The sequence below is a fragment of the Falco peregrinus genome, chromosome 6 (genome assembly GCF_023634155.1).
Source record: "Falco peregrinus isolate bFalPer1 chromosome 6, bFalPer1.pri, whole genome shotgun sequence".
NCBI lineage: Eukaryota > Metazoa > Chordata > Aves > Falconiformes > Falconidae > Falco > Falco peregrinus.
The window spans coordinates 65,088,216-65,114,501 of record NC_073726.1 but is presented as its reverse complement, the minus strand read 5'-3'; the positions used below and the strand labels follow the sequence as shown (position 1 = coordinate 65,114,501).

Below are 26,286 nucleotides of genomic sequence, written 5' to 3'. Positions count from 1 at the left end.
ACCCGCGGAGGGCGCACAGGAGGGAGCGGGCCGCCTCCCGAGCCAAGCCGCTCGCTTGGGAACGGGGACGAAGGCGACGCCGGCTGCTCGTGTTTAGGGAAGGGGGTAAAGAAATAAGCTGCCCCTCTGTTCTCCCTTCGGCGGCCCACGTGGTCCAGCCCACCTGATTGCCTGGCAACGGGGCACGCGCGCGGTGCGGCCGGAGCCGTCCGGGCTGCGTCCCTCCCGCCGTGGCGGCGCCGCGCCGCGGGCCCGAAGCCTCTCCCCCGCGGCGGGGACGTTCCTGGAGGAGCAGCTGGTGCGGAGCCTCGTCCTGCTGCAACGTTGTGGCGTCCCTGGCTAGGCGAGGCGGGCGGGGGGCGGGAGGGCGCCAGCCGGGGGGCCCAGGCGAGGCCCCGCTGCGGGCCGGCCACCGCACAGGCAGTGCAGCGGCGGACACACAAATGCCCAATAAAGAATTTCACGCCTGTCCCACCCTCTCCACAAACTTCCCAGGTTAGCAAGGACCTGCACGTGTGAGTGGGCTTTTCTTCTTCCTCCTCCCCGCCGCAGGTGGCGGAGCGCTGCAGCTGCCCAGGCAGGCGTTCGCCCCGGGAGCGTCGCTGCAGCAGCAGCCGGGTCCGGTCCCTGTGGCTTGGGAATGGCACGAAAGCTGGAGCGGCTGGGCTGTGGCGTTTGAAGACCCAGCCTGCCAGTCGGTGCGTCTGATCACTGACTCCCAGAGCAAGAGTCAGAGGAAACCTGCCAACTTCTTGTGGAGAACGAGTCATATCCAGTACATGTTGCGTGTCTTCTGAGAGATTCAGGTGCTCATGAAAGAAACATGCAAAACATAACGGAGAAAGCAGCCAAGCAATCGGGGGGGTCCTTTCAAGCAATCAGGCTCCTCCCTACTGCTCCTGGAAAGGTATGCCGCTAATATAAAATTAGTGCACACTCATCAGTTCCTCCTGAATCTTTATGGGATGACACTTCAAAAGCAGAAATGGGGAAGAGTTTCGGTGACCCTCTGGAAGAGTAACCTTGTTTAGCCTGGCAGCTAGTGAACAAAGCAGTCTGTGGATGAAGATTTAAAATAGGTTTGGCATCTCTGTGACAGGCTGTACCTGACATCCTGAGCTGGAAAAAGGGAAAACACCCTTTAATTGTATGTTACTTGTACCTTAAATCTCTGCTTGTGAAGAAAGACAGCACTTCACATAGCCCCTGAGCAAAAGGCATCATTGCCAACACTTGGAGTCAAATTTGGGTATGTCTTGGTCTAGCTCCATTTACTTTTGCAGGGAAAAGCTTGCCCTGTAAAGCGATTTTATTGAACTTCACAGACCAGCACTTGAAAAGAAGTGTTTCTGACAGGTAAAAGTGAAGATCCCGAAGGAAAAAACAAATGCCTTGCTTTGATTTTACATTTCTTAGCTAGGTGACTGTACAGCTTTGCTTACAACATATCCCGATTCACAGACTTCAGTGTTGGTTTACTCTTAGGTGAGGGTGGTCAAATTCTGTATTTTAAATAAATAACAAAATCTTCTGAATCTGTTAACATCCCAAACATATGACATCGTCAGCTGAAACAGTAGAGCTTTTGCTTGTCTACCCTGCGGATGCCCTTGTACTTAAGGGATTTTAAGTTTCCTGCTCTTCTGAGTCTCGTAACAGCCCTAATGCATTTTCAGCAACAGTTCACAGAGAATAGCAGCAAACCATTCAACCACTGTTTTTACTTAACACATGATTAATGCAACATGAGTTTATCTTTTTCCATAAAAGCTTAACACTTTAATATAAGGTTCATAGTTTTGTTGTCGACTCCACCTCCCAACTCCCTTGCATTTTGTCTTTCTCCCTTGTAGTCCCTGGCATATTGTTCCCCATGGCATTTTCTCAGATATTTCACATTTTCCATCCTACTCAGGCCAGATGGCTCCACTGCTGGCTTTGACCTGCAGAGGCAATTTTGTCTTCCTAGACTCAGTCCCCACCTTCATTCTTCCTTGATTTCAGATCATTTCGTTGACCTTACAGCTCTTGCTTGCCTGGGGATTTTGGAAAGCTGCGTAAGAAGCAGGGTACAAGAAGGAATACACAGATGACCACTACTGTTTGAGAGTCACAGGGAGACAGACTGGGAGGAAGCCAGCAGGGTTGATATGCCTGCATCATCACTGAGCACCTGCACCTGGGGATGCGAGAGGCAGCTCCAGAACCCCTACCCTGTTTCCATTCTGCTTCTCCATTCTCCAAGCTGTGCCTTGTCCTGAGAAACTGGTGTATTTTCCAGGTTCAAAGCTCTTTACTATAAAAGTCATAAGAATTAGTAAGAAAGTAAAACTGTTCTGAAGAATCACACACCTAGTGCCTCCTACACGGTAGAATAAAATGATGATAGGATCAGAGATGGACTAAAATGGATATCTACTATAGCTTTATGTATACTTGAAATGACCCATTGTCTTTTGAATAACATATCCCACCACAACTGAAGAAACATTGCTATACCTGCTACATATCTAGCAGCTGAATAGAAAGCAGCGGAAGCACAAGGGGTTTTTTTTATCATATAGTTCTTGTATTTTGTTTTTTTAATATTTCTTTCCAAGCTTGATTTCTTAAAACCATTTGTGATGAGCTTACAGATAAACAGCATATTATCGCAAGATATGATGGAAGATTTAAAACAAAGAGAGATGTAATATACTGGAAAGTAAATTTAAATTTTATAAATAATATTCCTGTTTAAGGATTTAATTGTTCAAAAATCATGCTTATCTTCTGCTTCCATCTCCACCTTTCTCCCTCCAGGGAAGCTCCAGGTCTAACTTATATGCCCAGTGTTGTCACACAGCTAATAAAGATCCCTGTGGCTCTCTGCTGCCAAGATGTCCAGTAACAGAGTAAGTTCAAAATCTATAGGTGAGTCACTGGAAATGCAGAGAAGAAAAAAGCTAGGAAACAAAGGCAGTTATTGTGTGGTGGGGCGGGTGTCACATGTGGATTTAGTTTGTTTCTGTTGCAGCAAGTTGCAGAAGTTCTGTTGCCAAGGTCTTCATTAGTTCTTGTATTTTTGTTTTCCACAGCTTTCCTGTTTGTGCGTGGAACCCAGATTCCCTTTGTATGCCCTTGATATCCTTAGCAAAAAGGAATTTCATTGATTCATCCCCAGAGGCTTCTAGTCTCGTGAGGGGGGCTCGTGTGTTGGCAAGGAGAGAAGCTGATGGCCATTACTACCTGGGCCACATTGCCCAAGAGGTAACAGTAGCTGTTTATTGGGAACTGTGCTGTAAGAGGATCTGTGTGTCTTTTCCCTGTTCTTCCCATGCCTCGTCAGTCCCATGCCCTTGCTGTGGGGTGGCTCTCCTGTGAGACAGTGCACTTCATAACCGCTGTTGTCTCCCCACATCCCATTTCATCCCAGCCTGAGGATGACTGGCTGTTTACTGTGAGCAAAAGCAGCCTGGAGCGCGATCCATTTTAGTAGTTATAGTAGTATAGTAGGCTGTCATTCAGAGACAATCAAACAAAACAAGTCCCTTATCCCTATTGTCTACTTCTGCGCAGTCTAGCGGCAAAGTTAATTAGCTAAAAAGCATAATAGTAATCCAAAACGTCTGCCTCCAGGGACCACCTCCTCCTTACCAAACTGAGAGCTTTCCTTGTCCTCTTCCCTCTATGCGCCTGGGATTTGTGAGATGATTTTGAATGCCAGACAGAAAATCCACCCCCTGCAGGCTTTCTTTAAAAATCCAGTTCATTTTGCAGTTTGCAAGTTAGTTAAATAAATAGTGATGCCAGTATAGGTGAGGACGGCTGTAAGCTCCAGTGCGGGATGGAACAGATCAGGACAGCTAAAAGCATAAGTGACATTAGCTGACGGCATTGTTTGTGTAAGTGCACTCATAGAGCTGAAGAGAAGGCTGAGATTTCAGTAGAATCATAGAATAATTTAGGTTGGAAAAGACCTTTGATGTTATCAAGTTCAACCATTAACCCAGGACTGCCAAATCTACCACGAAGCCATGTTGTTAAGCAATAGAGCTTCCCCCACATCCATTGCTGAAGGCTTAAAATAAAACATTTAAACTCATGACAGTTACCACATTTTACTAGTTTGTTATCATTTTGATTACTATGTAACAAACTGCATCATACATAGCAATTTTTTTGGGCTACTCTTTTTCTGATGGGAGGTTTTCCTGGTAAAGTTCTGCCTTAGGGTACTAATTGTGTTCATACTAAAATCTAAGTCCATAATGAAAGGAAGGGAAAGGCTGTCAGCCCCGTAAGCCCCGCTTTTCAATTACTTTTAAAATCCAATATGGACACAGTGAGAAACCTGGTAGAAGAGGAAAGCTGCATTCCCAGATCACGTTCTGCTTCCTGGGATTTCTGCCACTTCCTTCTTAGCGTTTATGTTTGGCTGTTAATTGGACCCAGATGTCTGTCTTGCAAACCGCATGTTTTACTTTTGTAGGCCTCCAGGGAACGCTTTTTAATTGAGTTTGACAAAAGCCGCAGTCTGAAAGGCAAGGTACAGCTCTGCTTGCAGGAAACGCCTCTCTACGACATTCTCCACTATGACGATGCCAGGCAACAGCCTCTTGCTCCGGGAGACAGGGTCTTGGCACCATGGGAGGCTAGAGCTGAACGTTTTGGCCCAGGCACTGTGCTAAAGGTTATGGAGAACAAGGAGGCACATTTAGGTACGGGTATTGGTATTCTTAATAGTCCTAGACTTGCCACAGTTGCTGGTCACTGTAGAGAAAAGAGGACAGTCTCAGTCGTGGAGGATTCACCACTTGCTGCCTGGGCTCTCTTCATGATCTTTTTTTGTTGTTGGCACTAAGCCTGTGTTTTTAAAGTGCTAGAATTAAGAATTAATGCACCTCACAAAATTAGCCTTTGCTTTGTTCTGTGAGTGGAAACTTCCTAAAAAGTTGGGGGGGGGGGGGGGGGGGGGCGGGGGGAAACATCCTCCCAGCGCAAGGAAAAAAATGTTCCTGGCCCTTATGAGTATTCACCTGCCTATCTGTTAGTCTGGTGTCCAGCTTTTGCAGGGCAAAATCCTGGCTCGCTGTGACAAGCAAGAATTCTGCTATCTGCTGTGTCTTCATAGGAAGTTCAAAAGAAGGTCAAATTTTAAACCTATAAAGAAAAAGTCATGGAAGTTGTTACATAACTGTCTGAAACATAAGCTGTTACTTTTATCTCCTGCTTTCTAAGAGATAAATCACACAGGTTAACATGCTAATACATTCTTTGCCTCCTTTTTTTTCCCCCACCCCTCCTAATATGCACAGCATACAACAGAAGGGTAGTGCTTGTGAATTTCTGGAATGGGCAGACTAAGGAGGTGTCTTCTGACCAAGCTCTGCAGATTCCTCTGCCCTTAAGTGAACGCATCATCCTAGAACTGCAGATGCCTCTAGCAGCCAGGCAGATGTTGGTAGAGTCAAGCTTGGATTACCCATATGTTGTGACACCGGGTTATAGAGCCTCAGGCCATTACAGACAAGGTCACTCAGACCTGGACTGCTGGTCAAGGGGTCTGTATTTGACTCAGCCATGTGCTAAGTGCAGTTGTAGGTGTACCTTGCTTCCCCATTGCTGCCTTGCAGCCTGGGAACACACATGCAAAATGCAGCAGGAAGACGCCTTCATCCCAGGATCGAGCCTGACTAAAGAAGAGCTCAGCAAGAAAATAGAAGAGCAACTGTCTGAAATGAGGATTTCATCTCCAGAAAGTGTTTCCAGAGAGGAAGAGAAAAAGGAAGATAAGAGATTGAAGACAGAAGATGTTCCAAAATATGTTCAGTCTTGTTTGGAAGAGGACAATGAGCTTACAGAACCTAAGAAGGTAAAAAGTGCTTCACCCTGGCTCTTCTGTTAACACGTGGTCTGCTATTTGTATAATGTCTGCTTCGTTACCTCAGGTTTTCTGCTCTTGGTGCCAAAAAATTACTGGAGGTTTTGGGCCTGGCTCTTAGGTATGCCTGCTAAAGAATGGAGAGACGTTGCTCTGTGCTGTCTTTCTGATCTTTTGACTGGGGAAAGAGAAGTTGTCATAGGAGCAGACTCCTAGTACCTCTTCCATGGATGCAGAATATGAAAGTGTTGCGTAGCCCAGTTCCTCTACATCTTACCTCTGCGTGAAGGAGATAGAGGCAGGAAAAAGTGTCAGACAGAAGACTTTAGACCAGATATGGATTACAGTAAGGATTGCTCCATATCAAGGCAGTCCCTGGCATAATTCTATTAAGATATTTCTCCACCCTCTTAAAGGCGTCATCTCTCGCAGTCAAAGACCAAAAGAGGCTTTTGTGATCCTCGGTAGTTGATTTACTGCTTGTGAGCAGGGTACTGGATGAGGATCAGAAAGGTGGAGGTTAATGTGCACCAGATACTGCCAGGCTTTTCTCCATTGGCCTGCGAGGGTTAGAATCCTGATTTCTGGCATGTGCCAGAAAGGTGACTGTCTTTCAACCAGAGCTCCTCTGGCCTGATCTCTTTTGTACCAGCTTGGACCCTTCCAGGCAGAAGTACTGCCAGTTTTAGGTCATTTGAAGATGTAGAGAAACCCTCAAAGTGATCAGAAATTACTCTACTTAGGAGTTGTTTCTTTAGTAAAGAACTCCCCCAGAGCTGTTATTCTCTTAAACTTCAGTTGCAACTTATCTTACAATGTAAATTCATGAAACTAACCTTTTCCTTATCAGATCTGGATTACGATTGCATTTCTTGTTATTTCTAGAGTCCTCAGAGAGAGATTGCTCACACTATGGTTGATGCTGCTGTCAACACAGATAGCTGGTTAGTGGAGGTAGTCCACAAGGAAGAAGCAGACAGCAGACAACAAGATGCTGAAACCGAGGTTAATTTTAAACACCAGCAAGGTATTAAAATTGTAGCTTTTCTATCCAAACATAACACTTGTCACACAGTATCAGTGCTGCAGGCCATCATGTCTAAAATCTGTTGCCATAGTTCTTGATGTTTCAAAAGAAGACACCATAATGCCATGCTGTGAATATAGTCACCATTACATAGTATTATATGTAGGTATTAATGGTAGTATGGCTTGAGAAGTTGAAGTTTCTCAAGGTGAAAATATTTTCAGAGGCATTGGGGGCTTGGGGCTTTTACAGCTACTGCAGTAGCAGCTTTTGGGTTTTCTTAACCTTCCTTGTAATGCTCACTATAAATATTATTTATTATACAATTTCCTTACTTTAAAAAATAATGTGTAGCATTAACTATGACTGCCTATACCAGAAAGATCTCACTGGGACTGTTCTGCAAAACACTCCTTCTCTTATCTGTGCTGAAATTGATTGCTTTATAATGTCATTGAGTAAACTTTTGTTCCCTTATGATCCAAAAGGGGATGGATCATGATTTTAATCAATTGTTGCTGTTCTCATTTAAGCTATTTTGTGAGAATTACAGACATTTAAGTGATGACTCTGAAAGCCTAAAGCTTTCTCTGTTACTGCTTTGCTCTGTGTCACTGCCAGTAGAGGGAGAATGAAAAATGAAACAGGAGTGCACATTTCCTCCCAGCTGGTGTTCCAGCATCATTCCGTGCAACAACTGCCACTCAGGTCCATGCTGTCTTTAGCAGAAAGGTGCAAGCAAACTCTGCTCATGTTCTCAGTTACCCAAAAGCTCTGCTAACACAGTGTTGTGCCCAAAGTAATTTCTCCTGTCTCAGAGCATTGGCAGAAGCAGCTTATGTCTGTCTGCGAAATACCATGTAAGCAATCCCTTAGCCGAGGTAGCTGTAAGTACAGTCGGTGATCTTGTGTTACTAGGCAAAACTCTTGCTTGATTGCAATGGCAGACTTATTTTTTGAAAGCTGGGGCATGTTTTATGGAGACTAAAAATGTCCCACTTCCTCAGAGAAGAATGTTATAAAAGTCATGTTTGAATATTTTTTATATGAGAAAACCTTTTTTTTTTAAAAAAAAAAAAGTGTTCTTTTTATAAGCTGCCTATAACCTCTTATGTCCCTGCCCTGATTTATTTGAAAGGTCTTTTTGAGTCCAGAGCAACAGAAGCTCCAATCCAGCATTCCCAAAGGAGCTCTTCCCTCGGAACCAGTGCTTTGGTTCCTTTCAGGCGCCAAAGCTTCTTTGACCAAGTGAATCAATCACTAGAGAAAGACAGCCTGACCATCAAATCAGCTCTACATGCACAGAGACCACTCAGTGCCTCCAATGTGCAGACTAGGAGATCCACAAATCCTCTAAATCTTTTAAAAGACAAAAGCATTACAGTAAGTATTTGGTCCAAACTAGATTTAGCTATTAGGATCAAATGATTTGTTTATGCCATGTGAGAATATACTCTCCTTTGATCTCTTTCTCAAAGGTTTTTACTGCAACAAAAATTATGACTATGTAGAATAATGGCTATGCATAAATAGAAACATAAGGTTTCCACTTGAGAATCAGTGTTGTACAGGAACGGCACTTCTAGTATTTGAGCTCATCATTTTTTATAAGAGTTTTTTATTTTAGATCTAATCTTCTATAAATAAACCTCTCAGCCAGCTCTATTAGATAGCAAAAAATCTACTTCTCTTTTACAGATAATCGAAAGCTAAAAAAGAGAAAGTCTAGGTAGTCAGCTGAATCCCATAGCAGAGTGCCTGTCAGGGCTGGGGTGGAACTTCAAGTCTCCTGATCCTTAGGCTGGTCCTTTACTTGCTGGAAAACAACATTTGCTCACTTCCCACCTATAAACCGCCTTCGATTCATTTTTTTGATCTCTCCCTCTGTATGTCATTAAACATAAACCACCCACAAGGTACAGTTTTCGCAAAGAATAGCAATACATTGGAGAACAAAGGTGTTTACTGTTCCTAGGAAGCCATACAGATCAATAGGTTAAGAGAAATCAGTCAAAATGCTACACGAGACCGGCAGGGATTATTTGAAGGTCCCACAGTGTTTTCCAGCTTGTGGTATTAGAGGTGTCCTCAGGAAAGAACTGGAAGGAGACATTCTCTTTGCAGTGCAGTTAATGGCAGGAACATGCTAATTGCAGATGGGGGGAACAGGAGAAGGGAGAATGCATTTGAGAGAGGAAAATGTTTTGTGGAAACTCTGTTCCAGCCCCTAACAGCTCTAGCAATGTACACTGGAATGCATGTCTGAGTTTTGGTGATGTTTCCCTGCTCCTTCCCTCATACAGGGCACTGCAAGTACAAAAGCAGTAAGTATTTCACTATGGCTGTGAAAAGAAGCCTTGTAGGTGCTCCTTCATCTCTTTACACAGCACACTGCACTAAAAAGTGCAACTTAGGAACACTGCCCAGCACAGAAATGCAGCTGCTATTGAAGAAAACAAAGACTGCTTGACCGTGGGTAGAGATCTCTGACAACAGTTAGTGGAGAGTTAGTACACCTGCACAGAACTCCAGGAAGATTTTGTGTTTGGCCAGGAGGAGGCAGATATTTCTCGTAAATCTCACAAGCAATCTGTAATACCATATGTGGTCAGAACCTGTATTTTCTATCCAATCCAGAAGCTGACTTTACAAAGACTGGAAGTTTTAAGCATTGGCTCAACACCAGAACAACCAGAACAACACAGCCTACTGACCTATAAAGAGCTCTAAAAATTGGATTTTCAGGCACCCCTTTGTTGGTTAAGCCTAATATTTTGTACAGGTTTTAGCATCACACTCAGCATGTGCACAGATGGGAAGTGACGCTATAACGTTCATGAGCCAGTGTGGCTTCCAGAGCTCAAGAGTGACATTAGAAGACTAAGTTGTTCTGGTTTTGTAGGTTTACAGTTTACATTAGAAAAATATACTGATGAGATTAAGGGTTCCGTTTGGTTTTTTTTCTCTTAGAAATCAATCCTTAATGGTGCATCTCAGGAGAGACGGAAAGAGATGGATTTCAACAGAGCCGAGATGGAGCACAAAAGGTGGCAAGAGGAACACAGGCAGCTGAAGAAGAAGCAGCAGCAAGAGGCAGATGGCATTCGACGCCAGCTGCGCAGGGGCAACCAGAGGTGATACCTGGGAGCTAACTGTTTTTTGTAGTAGATGTCGGAAGGCTGGTAATGTCTACTCCCTGGTGCTCTCATTCAGTCTCTGAACATCACATGTTGTGCCTTACGCTAGTCTCTGCAGAGCGGTCACAGTGGTTTACTAATGGGAATAAAATTGATCTTGAGGTATGGGCAAGTACCCACATGGACCTTTAGCATTACCTCCAAGGGCAAATTCCCTTCAGTCTTGTCCTCAGACCCAAAGTCCTTATGCCTCCCAAATCTCTTTTCCCTGGCCCTGGCCCCACAGTCCACTGAAGCTTAGCAGGTCCTTGCCCCCTTGCCCTACCCACCCCCTTCTGTTGGCCCTGTGGCTCTACCACCGGCACACATCACCACGCAGCTGTCCAGATCAGCCCTACAGCCCTGCCTGGATAATCCAGTTCCCTGGTTCCTGGTCTCCAGGGCCACACTAGGTGATGTAGTCAGGTGAACAGATGACTGCAGTTAGCTGACATCGGGCACCAGCTCATTTGGGGTTTTTGCCACCTCTGTTTAGGACACAGGTTTAACCCTCATAACCTAAGAAAGAGTACTGGAATATTGAGTGCAGATCGCCAGGATATCTGCTTTGTGTCTTATGCACTGTCTTTTTCATTTTTTGCTCTTTCGTTCTGAGAAATTTGAGAAATTTTGTTTTGGAAACAGGCAGAAGTTGTGTCAGAGAACATTGCAAGGGCTGGAGAAACAGCTGGAGCACAAAGACAGGGCTTTGCAGCACATGGCACTGCTCCAGGCTGCTGGGGCAGAGAGGAGCAGGAAGGAATCCTTCTTGCTAGAGAAGAGGAAGGCAAGTCAGAGGCTACAGTTCTTGAAGACACAGCGTTTGCAGAGAGAGGAGTTGCAGGCAGAACACAATGGAAGGAGCTCTGAACAAGAGAAAGAAAGGCTGGTAAGGGCAATTCCAGAAATGTTTTTCCTGACTACCATGTTTGCAGCACTGGCACCATCCAGAGTATTTGTCTTTCACCTGATTTATATCCAATATAAGTATATCATTCAGAAATAAATAAACAAAGGGTAACATTTTTTGACACATGTATAAAGAATGAAAGATGGGAAGTAAAATTCTCCTTCTCTGCCACAGGAGTACTTCTGCATGCAAGGAATGAACTTCCATAGATTATACCAATTTCTGACTTCTGCCAATGATAACTGCAGAAGAAATTCAGCATGAAAGCTGGCTGTACTATTGTAATGTCTTTCTTTGTATGTAGGATTTTCTCAGGAGCAGAATGCAGTCACGGCAGGAAATGTTGGAACAAGTATTACGGGAGCAGGACAGGCAACAAAACCAGCACCAAGCTGCCAAAGGGGGAGTGTTCCAGAGCCGAGACCATTCACAGCAGAAGATGAAAAAAGGTGGCCAAAACCTCTGTGACCTCCAGCAGTATCTCAGAGAAGAGAATCTTTAATGCTGCAGGCATCAGTGCTAGCGTAAGGAAGCTGCAGAGTGGGTAAGCAGGCCCTTGAGCAGTTCACAGACCCGATCTGTATCTTGTAGGTGTGAGTCAGTGTGCTGGAGCTTGGGTGCTTGAATGCAGTTGTGACCAGTGGAATTATGATTCCTGGAGAGGTCTTTAATCTCCCTTTCATTGCAGCCAGACTGCATTTTCACTGCTCTGTCCTTTACATGCCTTTCTTTCTGGAGTTACTGCTCTAGTCCACCTCTGTCAAATTGTTCTTCCAACTTAAGCATGTGCAGTGACCCATCCGACAGACCCAATTCGGCGAGCAAGAGCTGCTTTGGTATTTAATAGGAGACAAAGCCACAGTGCCAGCTTTTTGCTCCAAAGGCATCTGGAAGGGGCTGGCTCTTTCCACGGGACTCCAAGGAGTCAGGACCTGTAGTGCTGGGTAGTGAGTCTGAGGCTGGTGGAAGCGTAATGGGGCAACCCAGAGTGGAGCAACAGAGGACCTGGGAGTTACGAAAGTGATGCAATGGCCACAAGACCTATAGCTTGGCAGAGGGGCATCAGGTTGTAACTGCTTTCAAGATGTAAATGACAGAGAAAGGAATTTGTTAAGTGAGGGCACAGGCCATATGATAGTGTAGGAGGTGAAGAACAAGAACGAAGGTCAGGAGAAATGCCCTGGGAATAAGTGCCTCAAGTGAAGCGGTGGAAGCGCAGGCGCAGGTTATGTCCTGCTAATACAAGCCTGCAGGGAAATTAAATCCAGGCCTGAAAAGGCTTCCACTGCTGCATTCTGGGAACTTTCTGTCCTGCTGTGTTCCTTCCAGACCAGTGCCAAAAGACCACATTTCTTTAAGGTCATGGACCACATAAAATAGGAATTGTAGTTTACGTGATGCTGTTGTATGACTTACCTTGCTGTGTCAATGTTATATGAAATAATGGGGAAGGAGAGCTGGACACCAGATGGATGTGAAAAAAAACCCCAACAAAACCCAAACACCTGCAGCAATGAAAATGTACATGCTAAAATACAATGTATATTATCCACTGCAGTTTCCATTATTAACAACTGACTCTTGCAAACGTCCCATGCACATGAGTTGCAGAGATCTACAGAGAAGTCTCCATACATGTGACAGAGTTGTGCTACTCCCTGCCAAGACTGCTGTAGAGGGCAGGGCAGGATCCAGTGACAGGAGAGGTGTTTCAGAAAACCTGGTAAGACGGTTTGGAACTCTCCAACTCAGGCTTCAGGTAAGCGTAGACAATCTACTGTCAGGGTGTACATACTCCTTGGAATACATAGGCCATTTCTCTAGAGGAGGAATGACTTATAGAAGCCCAAAATGCAAAAAGGAAGATGCTTTTCTGGTGACAAGCCACCCTTTCTAGGCATTGTGATGAGAAAAATGTCTGTTCTCCAAATTACATGTCTTTGGAGAATCACCAAACCCAATGGTGGGCTTGGGGGTCTGTTTTGCCTTACGAGCTTTCAGGCTGGCAGTCTCCAAAAGCAGGTAATCTTATGTCAGGAACATACTCAGATACCTTGGCAGGTAGGGTGCCTGGTCAGAATAAACAGACTTTTTGTTCACCATGAACAAAGGAGGAGAATGTTACAACGACAAGCAAACTGGTAAATTGACACTTAAGAAATTGTGTAAGACTCCAAGGTAGCCAGCAGTGCTATAACAAGAAGAGCTCCCCGTTCAGGCTATAGGGTAAAAACATAGTTACCACCTGGAGTCCACAGTGTAACTTACTCATGCCTCCCCTGTTTCTAAGTGCTTTACTGACTTTCCTTACTGAAGCATGTGGTGTCAGCCACTCACACGGACAAGCTATGGCCTTCTTCCCTCCCCCGAAAGGAAACAGTAAGGCCCATCAAGAGAGTTTTCTGCAACAGGAAAGGAGAGAAGAGGGGTTTTAGTGCATCTTACTCTGATGAGTGGAGGTGCCTTCTTTCACAAAGGGGAGGAGGAGGTTATGCTTTTCACATCCTGAAGTGCTGTCCCTTTTCCTCATATCATTAGAGATACAAAATACAGTGGCTGTGTCACAGAGAATGCTATTTATTATCAGCTTTGGGTAGCCAGAAATGTAACTTCTTTTCACATGGGTATTTACAAAAGGAGAATGGACTTGGCACAATTTACTTGCTGGAACATTGAAAGCTGTATCAAAGGATATTCTTATTTTACATAAAACTGTGCTAAAATATAGTATTTGCAATACCTTGTTTTAATACCTAGAACCAAACTAGATGCAAAATTTAAATGTTGTTGCCTGACATTCTGTGTACACTTAGAGACATGTTACGCATTTTCTGGCACATCACTTGGCAAAAAGTGTAAGTTTTATAAAAATTCACCCCTTTTGCAGGAACATGGCACCAGTGATAATAGCAGTTTCTTTAAAAAAAATATGTAAAATTAAGAAAACTTATAAAAGGGAGCTCCTTTGACATTCCGCCAAATCTTTTGAATGGCCAGCAGTTTCTTAGCAGTAAGTCTCAGACTACATACCTCCAGAGATAACTGAGAGGTTATGCCTTCACAGCTCTCCCCAAAAAAACAGTTAAAGTTAAGTTTCTCATCCAGATGTCTACAAACTCTTCTAAGGTTTGTAAGGTAAAATAGCTAAAAGGGGTATTCTTAATTTAGGATCCAGAATATGCATGAACTGTCTTGAGATTTTTGGGTTGTTGGTTTTTTTTTAAAAAAAAAAAAAAAGAAAAGAAAAAAAGGAAAAAAAAAGGAAAAGGAAAGATGAACCTAAATACAAGTAAAGGCTTTGACATTTTGTTTAAGTTAAGGTCTGAAAAAAATTCTAACTTACTGCATATATGGAAATTACCTGCGAGGCACAATTTTGCATTTTAAAAATGGCATTTTGTCATTTGGTTTAAATGCTGTTTAGCATCTGGAAAAGTTGGCTGAAATTTGCTCAGCAAGAACATGGGTGACTGCCCAAGTCCTGTGTGACTAATAGAGTAAGCCCAGGCTGCACACGCTGCAGCGTGGTGCGCCTGCCACCTCTACCCCCCAAGCTGGATGGAAATGGGAGGGGGCACGCACATGACTGCGGGAAAGTGGGTCCTGGCAGCACATGGAGAATTTCTTCAATGTAGAGCTTGCTTTTCTTCTTTTTTGAGTTCTCTTTTATGCAAAATCATGTGCTAGTTAGGACAACAGTGTACCTAGTTATGACTTTAAATCTAACTGGACTTAGAGAAACAAGCCTAAAACTTAAAAGATATTAAACTCTACTGCTGTTTGTGTCCTTAAACATTTGGAAATGGAATATGAAATGATTAATGGGAAGTACATGAAATAGATTGAGCAGAATCTAAACTTATTTTTCAGACTTTAATTGTATGTCATTAATCATTATTTTATAATCACCATAAAACAGCAGCTTGTCTGCTGATATACTTTCTCTTCATTGCTTAACCATCTGAAAACAGACCACTGCAGACACCCTGTGCTGCTGCAATTTCACATACAGTATATCTGGAAACATATTTAGTGTTACAGTATTTCCAATCATTTATAGACTGTGTTTCTCACTATTAAAACACAGCCATAAAATAATTTTCATACTACTATTAAAATAACTGACTGTAAAAGCCATGTATGATCTAGCTCTTTTGCTGGCTTTATTTAATTTTAAACATTTACAATGTGTTTTCTAACCATTAGGAAAATGCTTAGACTCCTTGTTTTGCAAACTATTGGTAACAAAACTCAAGAATTTGCATATTAGTTAAGGTTTTGAGTTAACTAGAGTGAGACTAGGGGAGCAGGAAGGAGGGTAGTAGGAAGGAAGTACGCACACAAAAAAAACCCTACTTTTTTTTAAGCTTCAGGGAAAAAAAAAAAAAAAAAAGACCAGTACAAATATTTCCAAAAGTTGGGTTTTATTATAGAATTAGGTTTTCTGTCTAGGCAAATATTTTCTTTTGCTGTTTATAATCCAAACTCCTATAGTATTGTGCTGGAGTATGGAAGCTTGAAAAAAATCAAATTGACTGGTCTGTTTTTATCATCCAAAATGACTAAGAACAGACCACTCCATGCAAGATCTCAGGATAATTCTACAATAAAAGTAGAAGTTAAAAGTACAAAAGACAAAAAGATTTTCTGGCTTTTTTCAGACTGAATTAGTTGCTTAGGTGGCGTTAGAACATCATTTCTCACACCACTATGACAGCTAAGTCAGTAAATTATAAATATTTAACCTGATATATTTCAAAACAGATTTGATCAATGAACACCTTTTTAAAGACTTTTAGACAAGTAAGACAGCTTTTCTCATCAGTCTGCAGTGATCTTGTGCACCTAAACTACATGATATGTCAGTTTAAAAAGTACCAGAATACATTAGTTCTTAAAACTGTGTAATGAGTCAGAACTCTCAAATTGTGCAAAGCCTTCCTAGTTTCTGGAATAGACCTTCTCATCATCCCATGCCTGGTGCGTGGCTGAAACAACTGAAGGCAACATTAATGGAGAGTAACCACTGCATGGTGTGTCCCCAAAATACGTGTGACTTCTCACCTTCAGCTTCTTTCTCTGTCAGCTCACAGACAGCACAGGTAACCCTGCACAGTGAGAGGGCAGCAGTCACAAGAGTCTATTCAAGGACAGAAGCTGCAGTTTTGATGAGCAGTGGCTTAGCTGCCTCTAGGATGTCCAGTTCAGGGTCCAGTGAACGACCAAGTCCTTCCAGAACCATGATGGCAAAGATGATGGAAGCAAAATTGCTCTCGAGCTTCACCTAGAACCACAAGAGACTAAATGGTCTCAGCAGACCTTATTTTCTTCTGAGCCTGTTCCACAGAGGTACCAGCTCTAGCTAAGCTGAAAGGGAAGGGAAGAGGCTGGAGAGAAGATATGCACACCTGAAACTATACTGCAACTCCATCACTTGGGAGTTTCAAAACTCACTGAAATCCAGCATCAGGCCCAAAAATAAGGCAACAGTTTCAGGGCAAGGGCCCTAAGGGAACCTGAGAGTTTGTTTTTCAATTCCCAGAAGGGGAATGGGATTTTTTTTCTTCCATATTGGAACAGCAGGAGCTTAGAAAGTGCTCGCTATTGCTAGTGTAGTTATAAGCTGCGGTGGTATCTAACATACTTGAACACTTGCATTTGTGTGAGGGGGAGCTCACCTTCTGAATGGCCACAAAAGACCCCCACAGATCACAGAGGAAACTATCCTCTGCTCTGCATGTCAACAAACTGCCCCCCAGTTCCCAGCCAGACACCACGACGGTTTCAAGGCATACCAGGGCATGAAGAATTTATGGAGCTGGAAGAACTTGCTTTATAAGAGCCTAAATCACATTTCATGTTATTAGAAACCAGCTTAATGACAAAAACCTCTACCTAAGGAATGTTTAGAGGGACTCTTAGCCACAGGGCTGCCCAGCCTGCCGACAACCTTCTCATCAACTCTAGTTCAGGCCACCATGTCTCTGTTGATTTCCAGAGTTGTCTGCAACTGTGGAAACTTGTCCCTCAAACAGTATCAGTTATAAGAAGGAACCTCTGTCCTGTGAGCAGCTTCTCACTTTTGAGGCCTCTAACAAACCAGTAAAATGGCCTGGTGCTGTTACATAACCCCATATCAAGAAATAGGTCCAGGGAGGAAAGCATGCAGTGATATACAAGTGGAACACATATTAAATTTCATTTTCTGCTTCTAAGGGACAAAAAAAAAAAAAAAAAAAAAAAAGATAGGAAAAACTTTGCGTTACAAAAACATTTGTTTTAGTAAATAGTATCAACCATTAAATGCAGCATTAAGACAAAACCCAACAAAACAGAAATTGGTCCTGGTAGGGTGTGCATCAAGACCTGAGAAACAGCACGTCTCCAACACTTGGATGCATTCCTGCAGTTCCCCTTGTAGCAGTTCATTTCAGAAGTCACAGTCCTGCTCCCTGTCAGCCCTTCATGTTCGCAGTAGTTCTCCCTCCCCAAATGAACTTTCAACTATTGAAGGCAGACAGTGACAGGACCTCACCTTATGGGTCATCAATAGTTTGAAGACATTCGAGAGGAGATTTGCCACCTGAAGCTGGAATACAAAAGAAGTTAACTGATCAAAAAAACTGTGGTCAAGAAGATTGAGCCATGTGCGTGACAGGCAGGATTCTTCTAAGTGTTTGTTAGCATTTGGCTCTAGTGGTGGGACAAGATTATTGGGCTGACAACAGCCAGCATCAAGGTATGATCCCCCTCACACCCTGCCTGGGATAAGGAGTTCAGCTGTGACCTGTGGTTCTGCCTACCCGCTAGCCCAGAAAGGCTGGGAACGTCTGACCTCACAGCAGTACACAACATGCATTACTTCACTCAGTCCCACCACACTACATTCTCTGAAGTGCCCAGGTTGGCCTTAGCTAACAGGATCCAAGCTGTAACTCCAGGCTCAGCAACTCCTCACAGGGAGCTGCAGATGTTCGATTAAAAAAAAATAAAAATCAACAAACAACCCCAACAAAAAGACAAACCCCCCAAAACACGCCACCAACAACACCCACATGAACAAAATACATTTTTCAATTAGGAGGAAATAAGAAAGGATTTTATGGATTTTTGCTGCGCCTGGGAGACCAAAAGCACCCAGTACTGGTTGGCGGTGCTGATGAGATCAGAGCCGGCCTTCCCACACGGACCATTCTGAAAGCCAAGTTGCACTGAATTACAGGTAAGTGAGGGTGGGACATTGTGCACTTGCCTTTCCTAGGGCAATGGTGTTCCCCCGGGCCTTGGTCACTAGTTCCGCCATCTCAGCTTTAAATCGCTCAATATCCTGGCACTGGTTAGCACGGGCGTGATGAAGGATCAGTTCTGCCACTCTCTCCCCCTGTGAGACAAGTTGAAAAGGAGAATCAGAACTCGGTCACTGGTGCCAGCAGGCCTACAGGGAGCTGCACATCATCGTCCCTGGAAGGGCTCTGCTGCAAAGGTCCCTGGAGGAGGCAGGGGAGAACTCTCAGGGCTATGCCTTCCTCTTCCAGCAACAGAGACCCAGTGAAGCAACAGAAGCAGGTGCAGGAAGAGCAGAACCAGTCCAAAAATCTTAGCTGGTATCTTGCAGATCTTGTTGGGCAGAACACAACAAAGATCTCTCAGGCAATCAGAAGTTTTGGGGGGGAAGTAAAACCCACAGGATTGGCATTTTCTTCTTAGCAGAGGAGATAATGGTATAAAGTATATCAACCTGCCCTGTGGGCCAAGTCCAACCTTCCATTTGCAAACTGCAGAGGAAGAGTGAGCTGATTCTGCAACAGCAGACGCTTGCTGAGAAATGGGAGGAGCCATACCCAAGCTTCACTTGTGAGAGGCTCTATAGATCTTCTTGGAAGACATGTCTGACACCAACGCAGAGCCAGAGGCCCAGGTTTGGCAGAGACCGTAGAAGTTTTTCACCTGTAGATCATGAATTACACCCAGCCTAAGCCACTAAGGACTTGCAATCAAACGTTTGCAGTTTTTGCTTTGTGTCTGAGAAGTCTGGCAGCACAGGATGGGCCTGAACACGCAGTTTAGCACTGACTCCTTGGTATGCTTCGGCAGATTGAACAGACCGAGTTAAAACATGTCCCTTGAGATATGTTGGTGGACCATCCAACTCACAGCTGAGAAACAGCAACATGCAACTATAAGCACAGATGCTTGTTCTCAAAATGAACAGGAAACACCACCACTGGATTCCCTATTCCATCTGAGAGTTCATTTTAAAAAAGTGTGAAGAAGGACAAAGTAGTTCACCTTATACAGAGGAGCCTGGCAGAGGCCAGACCCTCCCCCCACCTCTTTTGCTTCCTCTTCTCTACAGATGCTGACACAGCAGCAAATGGAGGATGCCATACAGGCTTTCCAGCAGCAAGGCTGCAGAAGGGAACACGTGTGGAAGACCACCATGTCTCTCTTGATTTCCAGAGTTGTCTGCAACTGTGGAAACTGTTAATGCATCCCCTCCTCTTCTCTAGCAAAACCCGGCAGATTCTGCAACAGTCCCAACTGCAAGTGGCTCCCAGGCAGTCCTACCATGCACCAGAAGTACTGCTAACCAGGGAGTGCTGGCAAGCGCTTCCCATTTAACACCTTCCATCTCCTGTGTCACTGAAATCACTCCACTCTGGCAGCCTCCTTGCTGCAGCTATCTTATCCCTGTGTCTGGTATAGCTTCCAGGCTAGCAAGTCTCCTCTCCCCTCTTACGGAGGATTGTAAGGGGAAATAGAAAACTATCGCCTTGGCTATCAGGGTTCCCATCTGTCTCCCTTCCCCAGCCCCACAACAGAGGCCTCACCTGGCCCTGGACCACAGCCGTGAAAACTGCTCGGAAGTTCTGCATGTCAGCGCTCTGCAGCTCCGCCACGATCCCTGCATCCAGCAGCACCAGGCAGAGCCGCCTCAGGGGTGGCTTCACTTCCACCACAAGAGTGTCACACAGGTCCACGATGGCCGTCTGCTCCTTGCAGCTAGTGCTGACGTGGGCCATGCCTTGAACCAGGATGTTCCCAGGGTGCAGGTCAGCATGGACAAAATTGTCAACAAAAACCTAGAGGACAGACAACTCTTAGAGCAGCTCATTCCAACCAAACCTGCCCCTGCCAAAACTCCCAGGCAAACAGCAGAGGTTTGTTTCTGGTCCGTTCACTGTCACTACTAATGTGCACCACCCTAGGCAGCAACACAGCAAATGGCTTCTGCAGAAGACCAGCTGTGCTGAGATGGCATGGGTACTACTGTAGGGGAGTCAGCAGAGCTGTATGAAGCAATCCTATGTCTTTGCTAGAGATCAGGTAGCACAGCCAGGAGTCCCAGCAGGGAACAGGAGTGCTCTTTGGTAATTAACCCTAAACTGGGGGCACACTGGTGGGCCTTGGCAAGGAGTAATGCAGTAAGAATAGGCCATTTGCCATTCAGTGGCATGAGTTATAGTGAATGGTTAAGTTTGTCTGGTCTGGGACATCAACCCACATTACAACTGTATTGAAAAGTAAGGAAAACAAGAGATAAGGAAACAAATATATAGCATTTCTCTGCCTCTGCTAGCATTCAGCACCAGAAAGGACTAGCAAGAGGGCAAGCACAGAAAACTTCCCCACCAACCCTCCTGGCCACCTGGGACTGCTGAACTTCCTGCCCCAAGGAGGTTATCTTTGTCTTTCATGGATTTCTCCTAAGAATTTGTCCAATTGCCAGGTAAAAAGAGCTGTGTGAAAAAAGATTTTTTTAGGTGTTGCCTGAAAAAGTAACCTCTGATAATTTTATATCCTTCTCATTGGTCTTGTTTTGAGAAACCATACACCGTAGATCCATTACTCACTCTCAGGCATTCATGACTGCATAGATATCTGTCAGAAACTACTAATTTACCTGCTTTCCATAGTCAGAGTCAAATTATTTCACCATTCCAGTATGGAAGTCTTTCCACACCAGTAATCATCCTGGCTGCCTTCCTCTGCACCTCTTCTAGTTCTGTTACAGCCCTTGGAAAGGAGAGTCCTGGACAGTGAGGGACTAGAACTGCACAGAGCGTTCAAGAAACAGCTATTTGTTATACTTACAGCCATAATGTTGTTTCTTAGCTCTATAATTCTTTTCTACTCCTAAAATTTGGGGGGTTTGCTTTGCTCCTAACCATTGAATCCAGTGTTAGCATAAAACTATTCTAGTTCCAGCATTGCTTTTCAGAGTGGTAAGAGCTATTTCAGAGTCTGTTATACTACATGGAGTCAAAACTGCAGGCCTCGCCACCAGCCTAGCATGACGTTGCAGTTATCAATTGAATTTCATCTGACACTTACTGCCCACGCACTCAGTACTGTGAGGTTCTTTTGCAACTCTTCCCTGCTAGTTCTCATGGCTCCTCACAAGACAATTGTGTCACCCTCTCCCAGATCATGTGTTATTATTTCAACCACAGAAGAACTAGACAGCCTGAAGCTGAATCATAAGCTCAATCTGGCTAAGTTTGTTTTCTTTACTCTGTATTTAGTTCTTTCTTTAAAAAAGGCAGTTTGGAGGAGGAGTCAATAAATGAAGAAACTAGCTAGCTGTTTTACCTGTGAGTTGCATCCATAGTCTCTGCAGAGAACATGGTATTTGCCAATTACATTGCACTTCACAGTACTTGGGTAATATGTGAATATTCATTAAATGGATTAGTGGGTTTCCTAAGCAATACACTGATCAAGTTGCATAGGCTGACCCTACTGCGTGCAAGCAGATTGCCCTTCTACAGTGGAAAAATCTCCATGTCAAAAGCAGTGGTGTATCTAGCCCAGGCTTTACTCAGATCGTGTTACACTGCACATGAGGTACAGATCCTCCTTCAGCCAGCTCAGGAGCTACACAGTGCCCAAGTCCTGGGTTACCACGAGATACCTAGCATCTCCAAAAGGTACAGCCATATATCTGAGTCCATGGGGAGAGCAGTAGGAGATGTGGGAAGCAAAATGGTTCTCTCTTTTGCCATATTGTCTTATTACCCCAAATGAATAACTTCTGCAGGAAAACAACCTTTACTTCTAGCCTCAGCCAAGTGCCTACCATCTTTAGCAGCATGTCCATGCCCATCTTTGCAATTCTCTGCCTCAGCTCTGTGGCAATGTCCGCATGCAGGTAGTGCGAAATAGGCTCACTCTCCTGAAAAAGACAGAGCTGGAGTCAAACACACCTTGTGTCCCACCTTCAACCATACTTTAACCTAGATGCCAAGAGTTGAGGAAAGGTGACAATACCGTAGAAAGGACCTGCTCGATAGAGGCTGTACCTAATGTGATGGAGAAGATGAGAAAAGCAAGTGTTTGGTTTTTGGAAAGGGGGTGTGATATAGCCTGGGGCAGAAATACTCTTGCCAGGATCACAGCACAAAACCTAAGGCTGAGAGTAGCTTTGGTCTGTGACTCAGACATCCACAAAGGGAAGTGAGGCAAGCATCAGAAAGTGTCAGATTGCTGAGCTCCTTGCTTTGACCCACCACAAAGGAGAGTTGAGGCATGGTGTTGGTTTGCAAGCACAGGCAAGCACATGGTGGCTGGACACACTGCTGGTCTGCTTGGTTTCAGGCCAAGTGTTCACTTCTATGTGGAGCTGCCTGCCACCTGTCTTCTGGGATGCACTGCTTACAAACAAAGAGAGTGGAAGAGACACTGAGGAAGGACAGCGATCTCTTTAAGCAAATAAGAGAAAACATCCTTCTGCCTCTGATCACTCCTCCTCAAAAAAACACCTCCTTGGCTTATTCTCTTATAGGCCTTCTCACTGCTACCACCAATCCCAGACCCTGCAGTTCTTACCTCAAATGTTTCCACTAGAACATCTGTCGTTACTAAAGGCCAAAGGGGAGTTGGAAACTTCACAAAATCAACATCTAGGAAATTTTGTCGGAAGCGCTCCAAATTTCTGGCTTCATAGCGCAAGTCAATCTCAAGGGAGAAAAAAAAAAAAAGGAGGTTGGAAACTAGATTCAGTTCGAATTAGATCTTCAGGATCCTGTATGAGGATATGACCGTACGGTGCAATACTCAATACCAACAAAACTAGTCCAAAAGCTAGAATGAAAACAAAATAGAGTGGTGCTTCTTACATGCTTCTTCAAAGCTATAAGGCTTTCCTGATGGAAGAATAGAGTAACAGACTAAGTAGCGGATGGCCCACAACCCAGCACCTTCAAAGTACATGTGACTCTTACTATAGGCATGGTGTCTCAAAAAAGACCAGGACTATATCATTTTCAAGGGTAAGACAGATCCTGAACCAAAGCTTACTGTCCAAATAGCAAGGCAGGCAGACAGGCTAGAAGAACTGCAGCCCTTGCCTTGTTTTACAGTTAGGCAGCCATAGCAGGAAGAAATTTAATGAACACATACAAAAAACCCCATTGTGTAAAGTCCTGGCCCTAGCTCTTCAGTGATCCAATGCCTTGACACAAGGGTATCTTTCCTGCCCACTGCTGCTGCTCAAGGAGGCCTCACCTCCCTCATCCAGCAAGGAGAAATACCCCAGGAATACTTCTTGTTCTTTCAAAAAGAAATGAAAGGAAATTACAACAAGCATATCAGATGCTCTCCTGATTCTCAGTCTTCAGTGCATCCACCAAAAACTCTGCTGGACTAAACTGGTACTAATGACCTCGAGTAACCTCTGAATACAGTCAACAGTTTACAACATGGATTTACTGTGCAGATTTTTTGCAAGAGTAGAAAAGAATTAAAGCTTTCAAAAGCTCGTAACAGACTTCAGACTCTGCAGTCTAGATGCAAAAATAGAATTAGCAGGTAATCGTTTGTTTTAATAGAAACCTAAGCCTAATTAAGCCTGTAGTGAAATCTTTGCAAGTTTGGTAGTAAGGATGTTTCAGGACTGTGTCTTTAGAAGACATTAGCGAATCAGGACTTTTCAGATCTATTTGAAAAGCTTAACTTTACCAATACTATAAGCCTGATGACAATACAACATAAAACATATTAATAACTTATGTGAAAGTACATTAGTTATGCCTGTATATATATCTCAGCACTAACAAACATGACCAGTGAGTACAGATTGCAAACATATGCATAGGATTAAAGAGAAAAAACACATCTGTGCACTTGTTTGGATTCTTTTCCTAAGGTGAGGTCTCTCACCAGTGTTCGTCTTTCATAATGGTGCAAAAAGGACTGTGACTATGGCTAGCTGGCTGTTCGGGCTGTTCACGAGAAAACATACTCAAAGTCTAAAAAAAGATTTTTACATCTAATAAAGATTGTTAGATTTTTTAATTGCTTTGCTTTTTAACGCTGTAAGCATATAAACTTTCCTACAGTAACATTATGCGACTGACAAGAATAAAGAATAAGCAAGCCTTCATCTAACCCTTTAAAAAATAGCGCTAAGAACAGAGTTAGAGCCAGCCAGAAGCAAGACAAAGGGCAGTTTTGTTTCAGTACATGGGGACCATGGCATGGCACGCACCTGCTGAATCATAAGCTTCTCAAATTCCTTGACAATCTCTGTCAAACTGAGCCACTTGAATCCAGGGAGAAGTTCAATGATGTGGCTACCCATCTTCATTATAAACAGATCCATCTGGACTTGGTGGACCAGCCCAGGGTGCAGAACCTGCACAAGAACGAACAGTGGCAGGATCAACTCCTGAAACGCTTCATTTCAATCATCTTAAGTGATACATTCCAAATAGACAAAACCCAGCTTATTAGACTGGAGCTAACAAGGCTTCCCCAGCTAGTCCTCAAAAAAAATTCACATTTGCCATGGATTAAGTTGTGGAGAAACACTGTATAATTGTCAAATGGACTATATCTGTGCTGGAGACTACGGTCTCACCCAATGCCATTTTCTACTGCTTTCATGCTCCTGCCCTGTCCCTGCCATGTAGTACTGACTAGTATTTGGCACAGCTCAAATACAAGATTTCTGTAAATAAACTTTGCTGGAAAGAACTTATCTGTTCCAGATTTCTTCATGTGAGCAGAGAAGGGCTTTCATTGTCTGGAAGGTGAAATGAAGCTTAATATTCATTCTTTTAATGTAAACTGGGCCCTTGTTGGCATTTCTGGTATCCACATGTCACGTCAAATGGTGCCATAGGCAGTATGTGTACACAAGCTCTCCCGGCAGGGAAGAGCTGGGGCCACTGCAAGTCTGGATCACAGCTGGCTGGAACACAAATGCTGAGGAAAAGACACCAATGGAGACAAGCATCACTTTTCTCACTCCACCTGGCCCTAGCCAGCTACCCATCTCCATGGGAATTAAGATCGGATTGGCCTCATCCAGCACGCTTTGTTTTCACCCATCTACCAGACACGTTTGACTTACTTTAATAGCTACAGGCACGAGATGCCTGGCTGATGAAGGATTTGCATTCAGGAGTGGTTTGGCCATCTGCTCCATGAAGGACACCCGGCTCGCAGGCCTTCCCTGGGAGCAGTCTGCTGGGCTCAGCTCCGCCCCATTCCTCTCACCCCACATCTCCCGGCTCTTCCTCCTTCTCAGCCACCTGAGGAGACCTCTAAAGCCTGACACTTCCCACGCTTCAAAAGCAGACCTTAACTCCGAGCGTCGCACCAGCTCCTCGGCCTGGCAGCCGGCGACAGCCGTGAGGTCGGCATAGGCTTTATACACCTGCGCGACACAGCCCGAGCCAACCGGCTCCCGGCTTCGGAACTTGAGGACTCCCGTCCAGTCCTCACCAAAGGCCTTCCTGAGGAGCTCGGCGGTGTGGCCCCACGGGTGTGGGCTCACCTCCACGTGCAGCTTAGAGAACTCATCGCAGAAGGCCTCAGAGAAGAGGTCCCTCCGGGTGCTGGCCCACTGGCCCAGCTTGATACAGGTTGGGCCAGCCGCCTCGGCTGCCCTCCGCAGCAGCCGCAGCCACAGGGCACCCAGGCCAGGCCACAGGCGGCTCAACGGGTAAAGCAGCAGCAGCGGGCCGAAGCGCAGCAGCAACCCGCAGGCCCGCAGCGCCAGCCGCAGCGCCAGCCCCCCGCGCCGCAGCAGCCCGCGGGGCGGCCGCTCTGGGCCGCGCTCCCCCGCCCACACCGGCCCCCGCTGCCCCGGCCTCTCTTTCCAGCCGGTCCCGGCGGGCACCGCCAAGGCCACCGCGACCCAGCGCCCGGCACGCAGCCCGCCGCGCCCCGCGGCCGCCCAGCCGGGCAGCGCCCCCCTCGCCCCGGCGGCCCACCCGAGGAGGGGGCGCGGGAGCGGCAGCAGCCGCACGGCGCCGCCCGCCACCATGGTCCGCCCGCCGCCGCCAACGGCCGCCGGGGAAGG

General features: G+C 45.0%; 2 protein-coding genes across 2 annotated transcripts; one reads left to right on the top strand and one right to left on the bottom strand.

Moving 5' to 3' along the window:
- The first annotated feature begins 257 nt into the window (after nucleotides 1-257).
- LOC114011618 (uncharacterized) lies at nucleotides 258-15,004 on the top strand. Its single transcript, XM_027784053.2, has 10 exons — nucleotides 258-907; nucleotides 2,803-2,894; nucleotides 3,078-3,249; nucleotides 4,472-4,700; nucleotides 5,298-5,854; nucleotides 6,749-6,890; nucleotides 8,029-8,273; nucleotides 9,861-10,024; nucleotides 10,712-10,955; nucleotides 11,281-15,004. Exons 1-10 carry the CDS (start codon nucleotides 824-826, stop codon nucleotides 11,476-11,478), a joined length of 2,127 nt encoding a protein of 708 aa, XP_027639854.2. The 5' UTR covers nucleotides 258-823; the 3' UTR covers nucleotides 11,479-15,004.
- ADCK2 (aarF domain containing kinase 2) lies at nucleotides 14,203-26,286 on the bottom strand. Its single transcript, XM_027784041.2, has 8 exons — nucleotides 25,333-26,286; nucleotides 24,466-24,612; nucleotides 22,806-22,934; nucleotides 22,057-22,152; nucleotides 19,808-20,059; nucleotides 18,229-18,357; nucleotides 17,512-17,565; nucleotides 14,203-16,260 (listed from the first exon to the last, which is right to left on the bottom strand). The coding sequence occupies exons 1-8, from the start codon at nucleotides 26,248-26,250 to the stop codon at nucleotides 16,117-16,119; spliced, it is 1,869 nt and encodes a 622-aa protein (XP_027639842.2). The 5' UTR covers nucleotides 26,251-26,286; the 3' UTR covers nucleotides 14,203-16,116.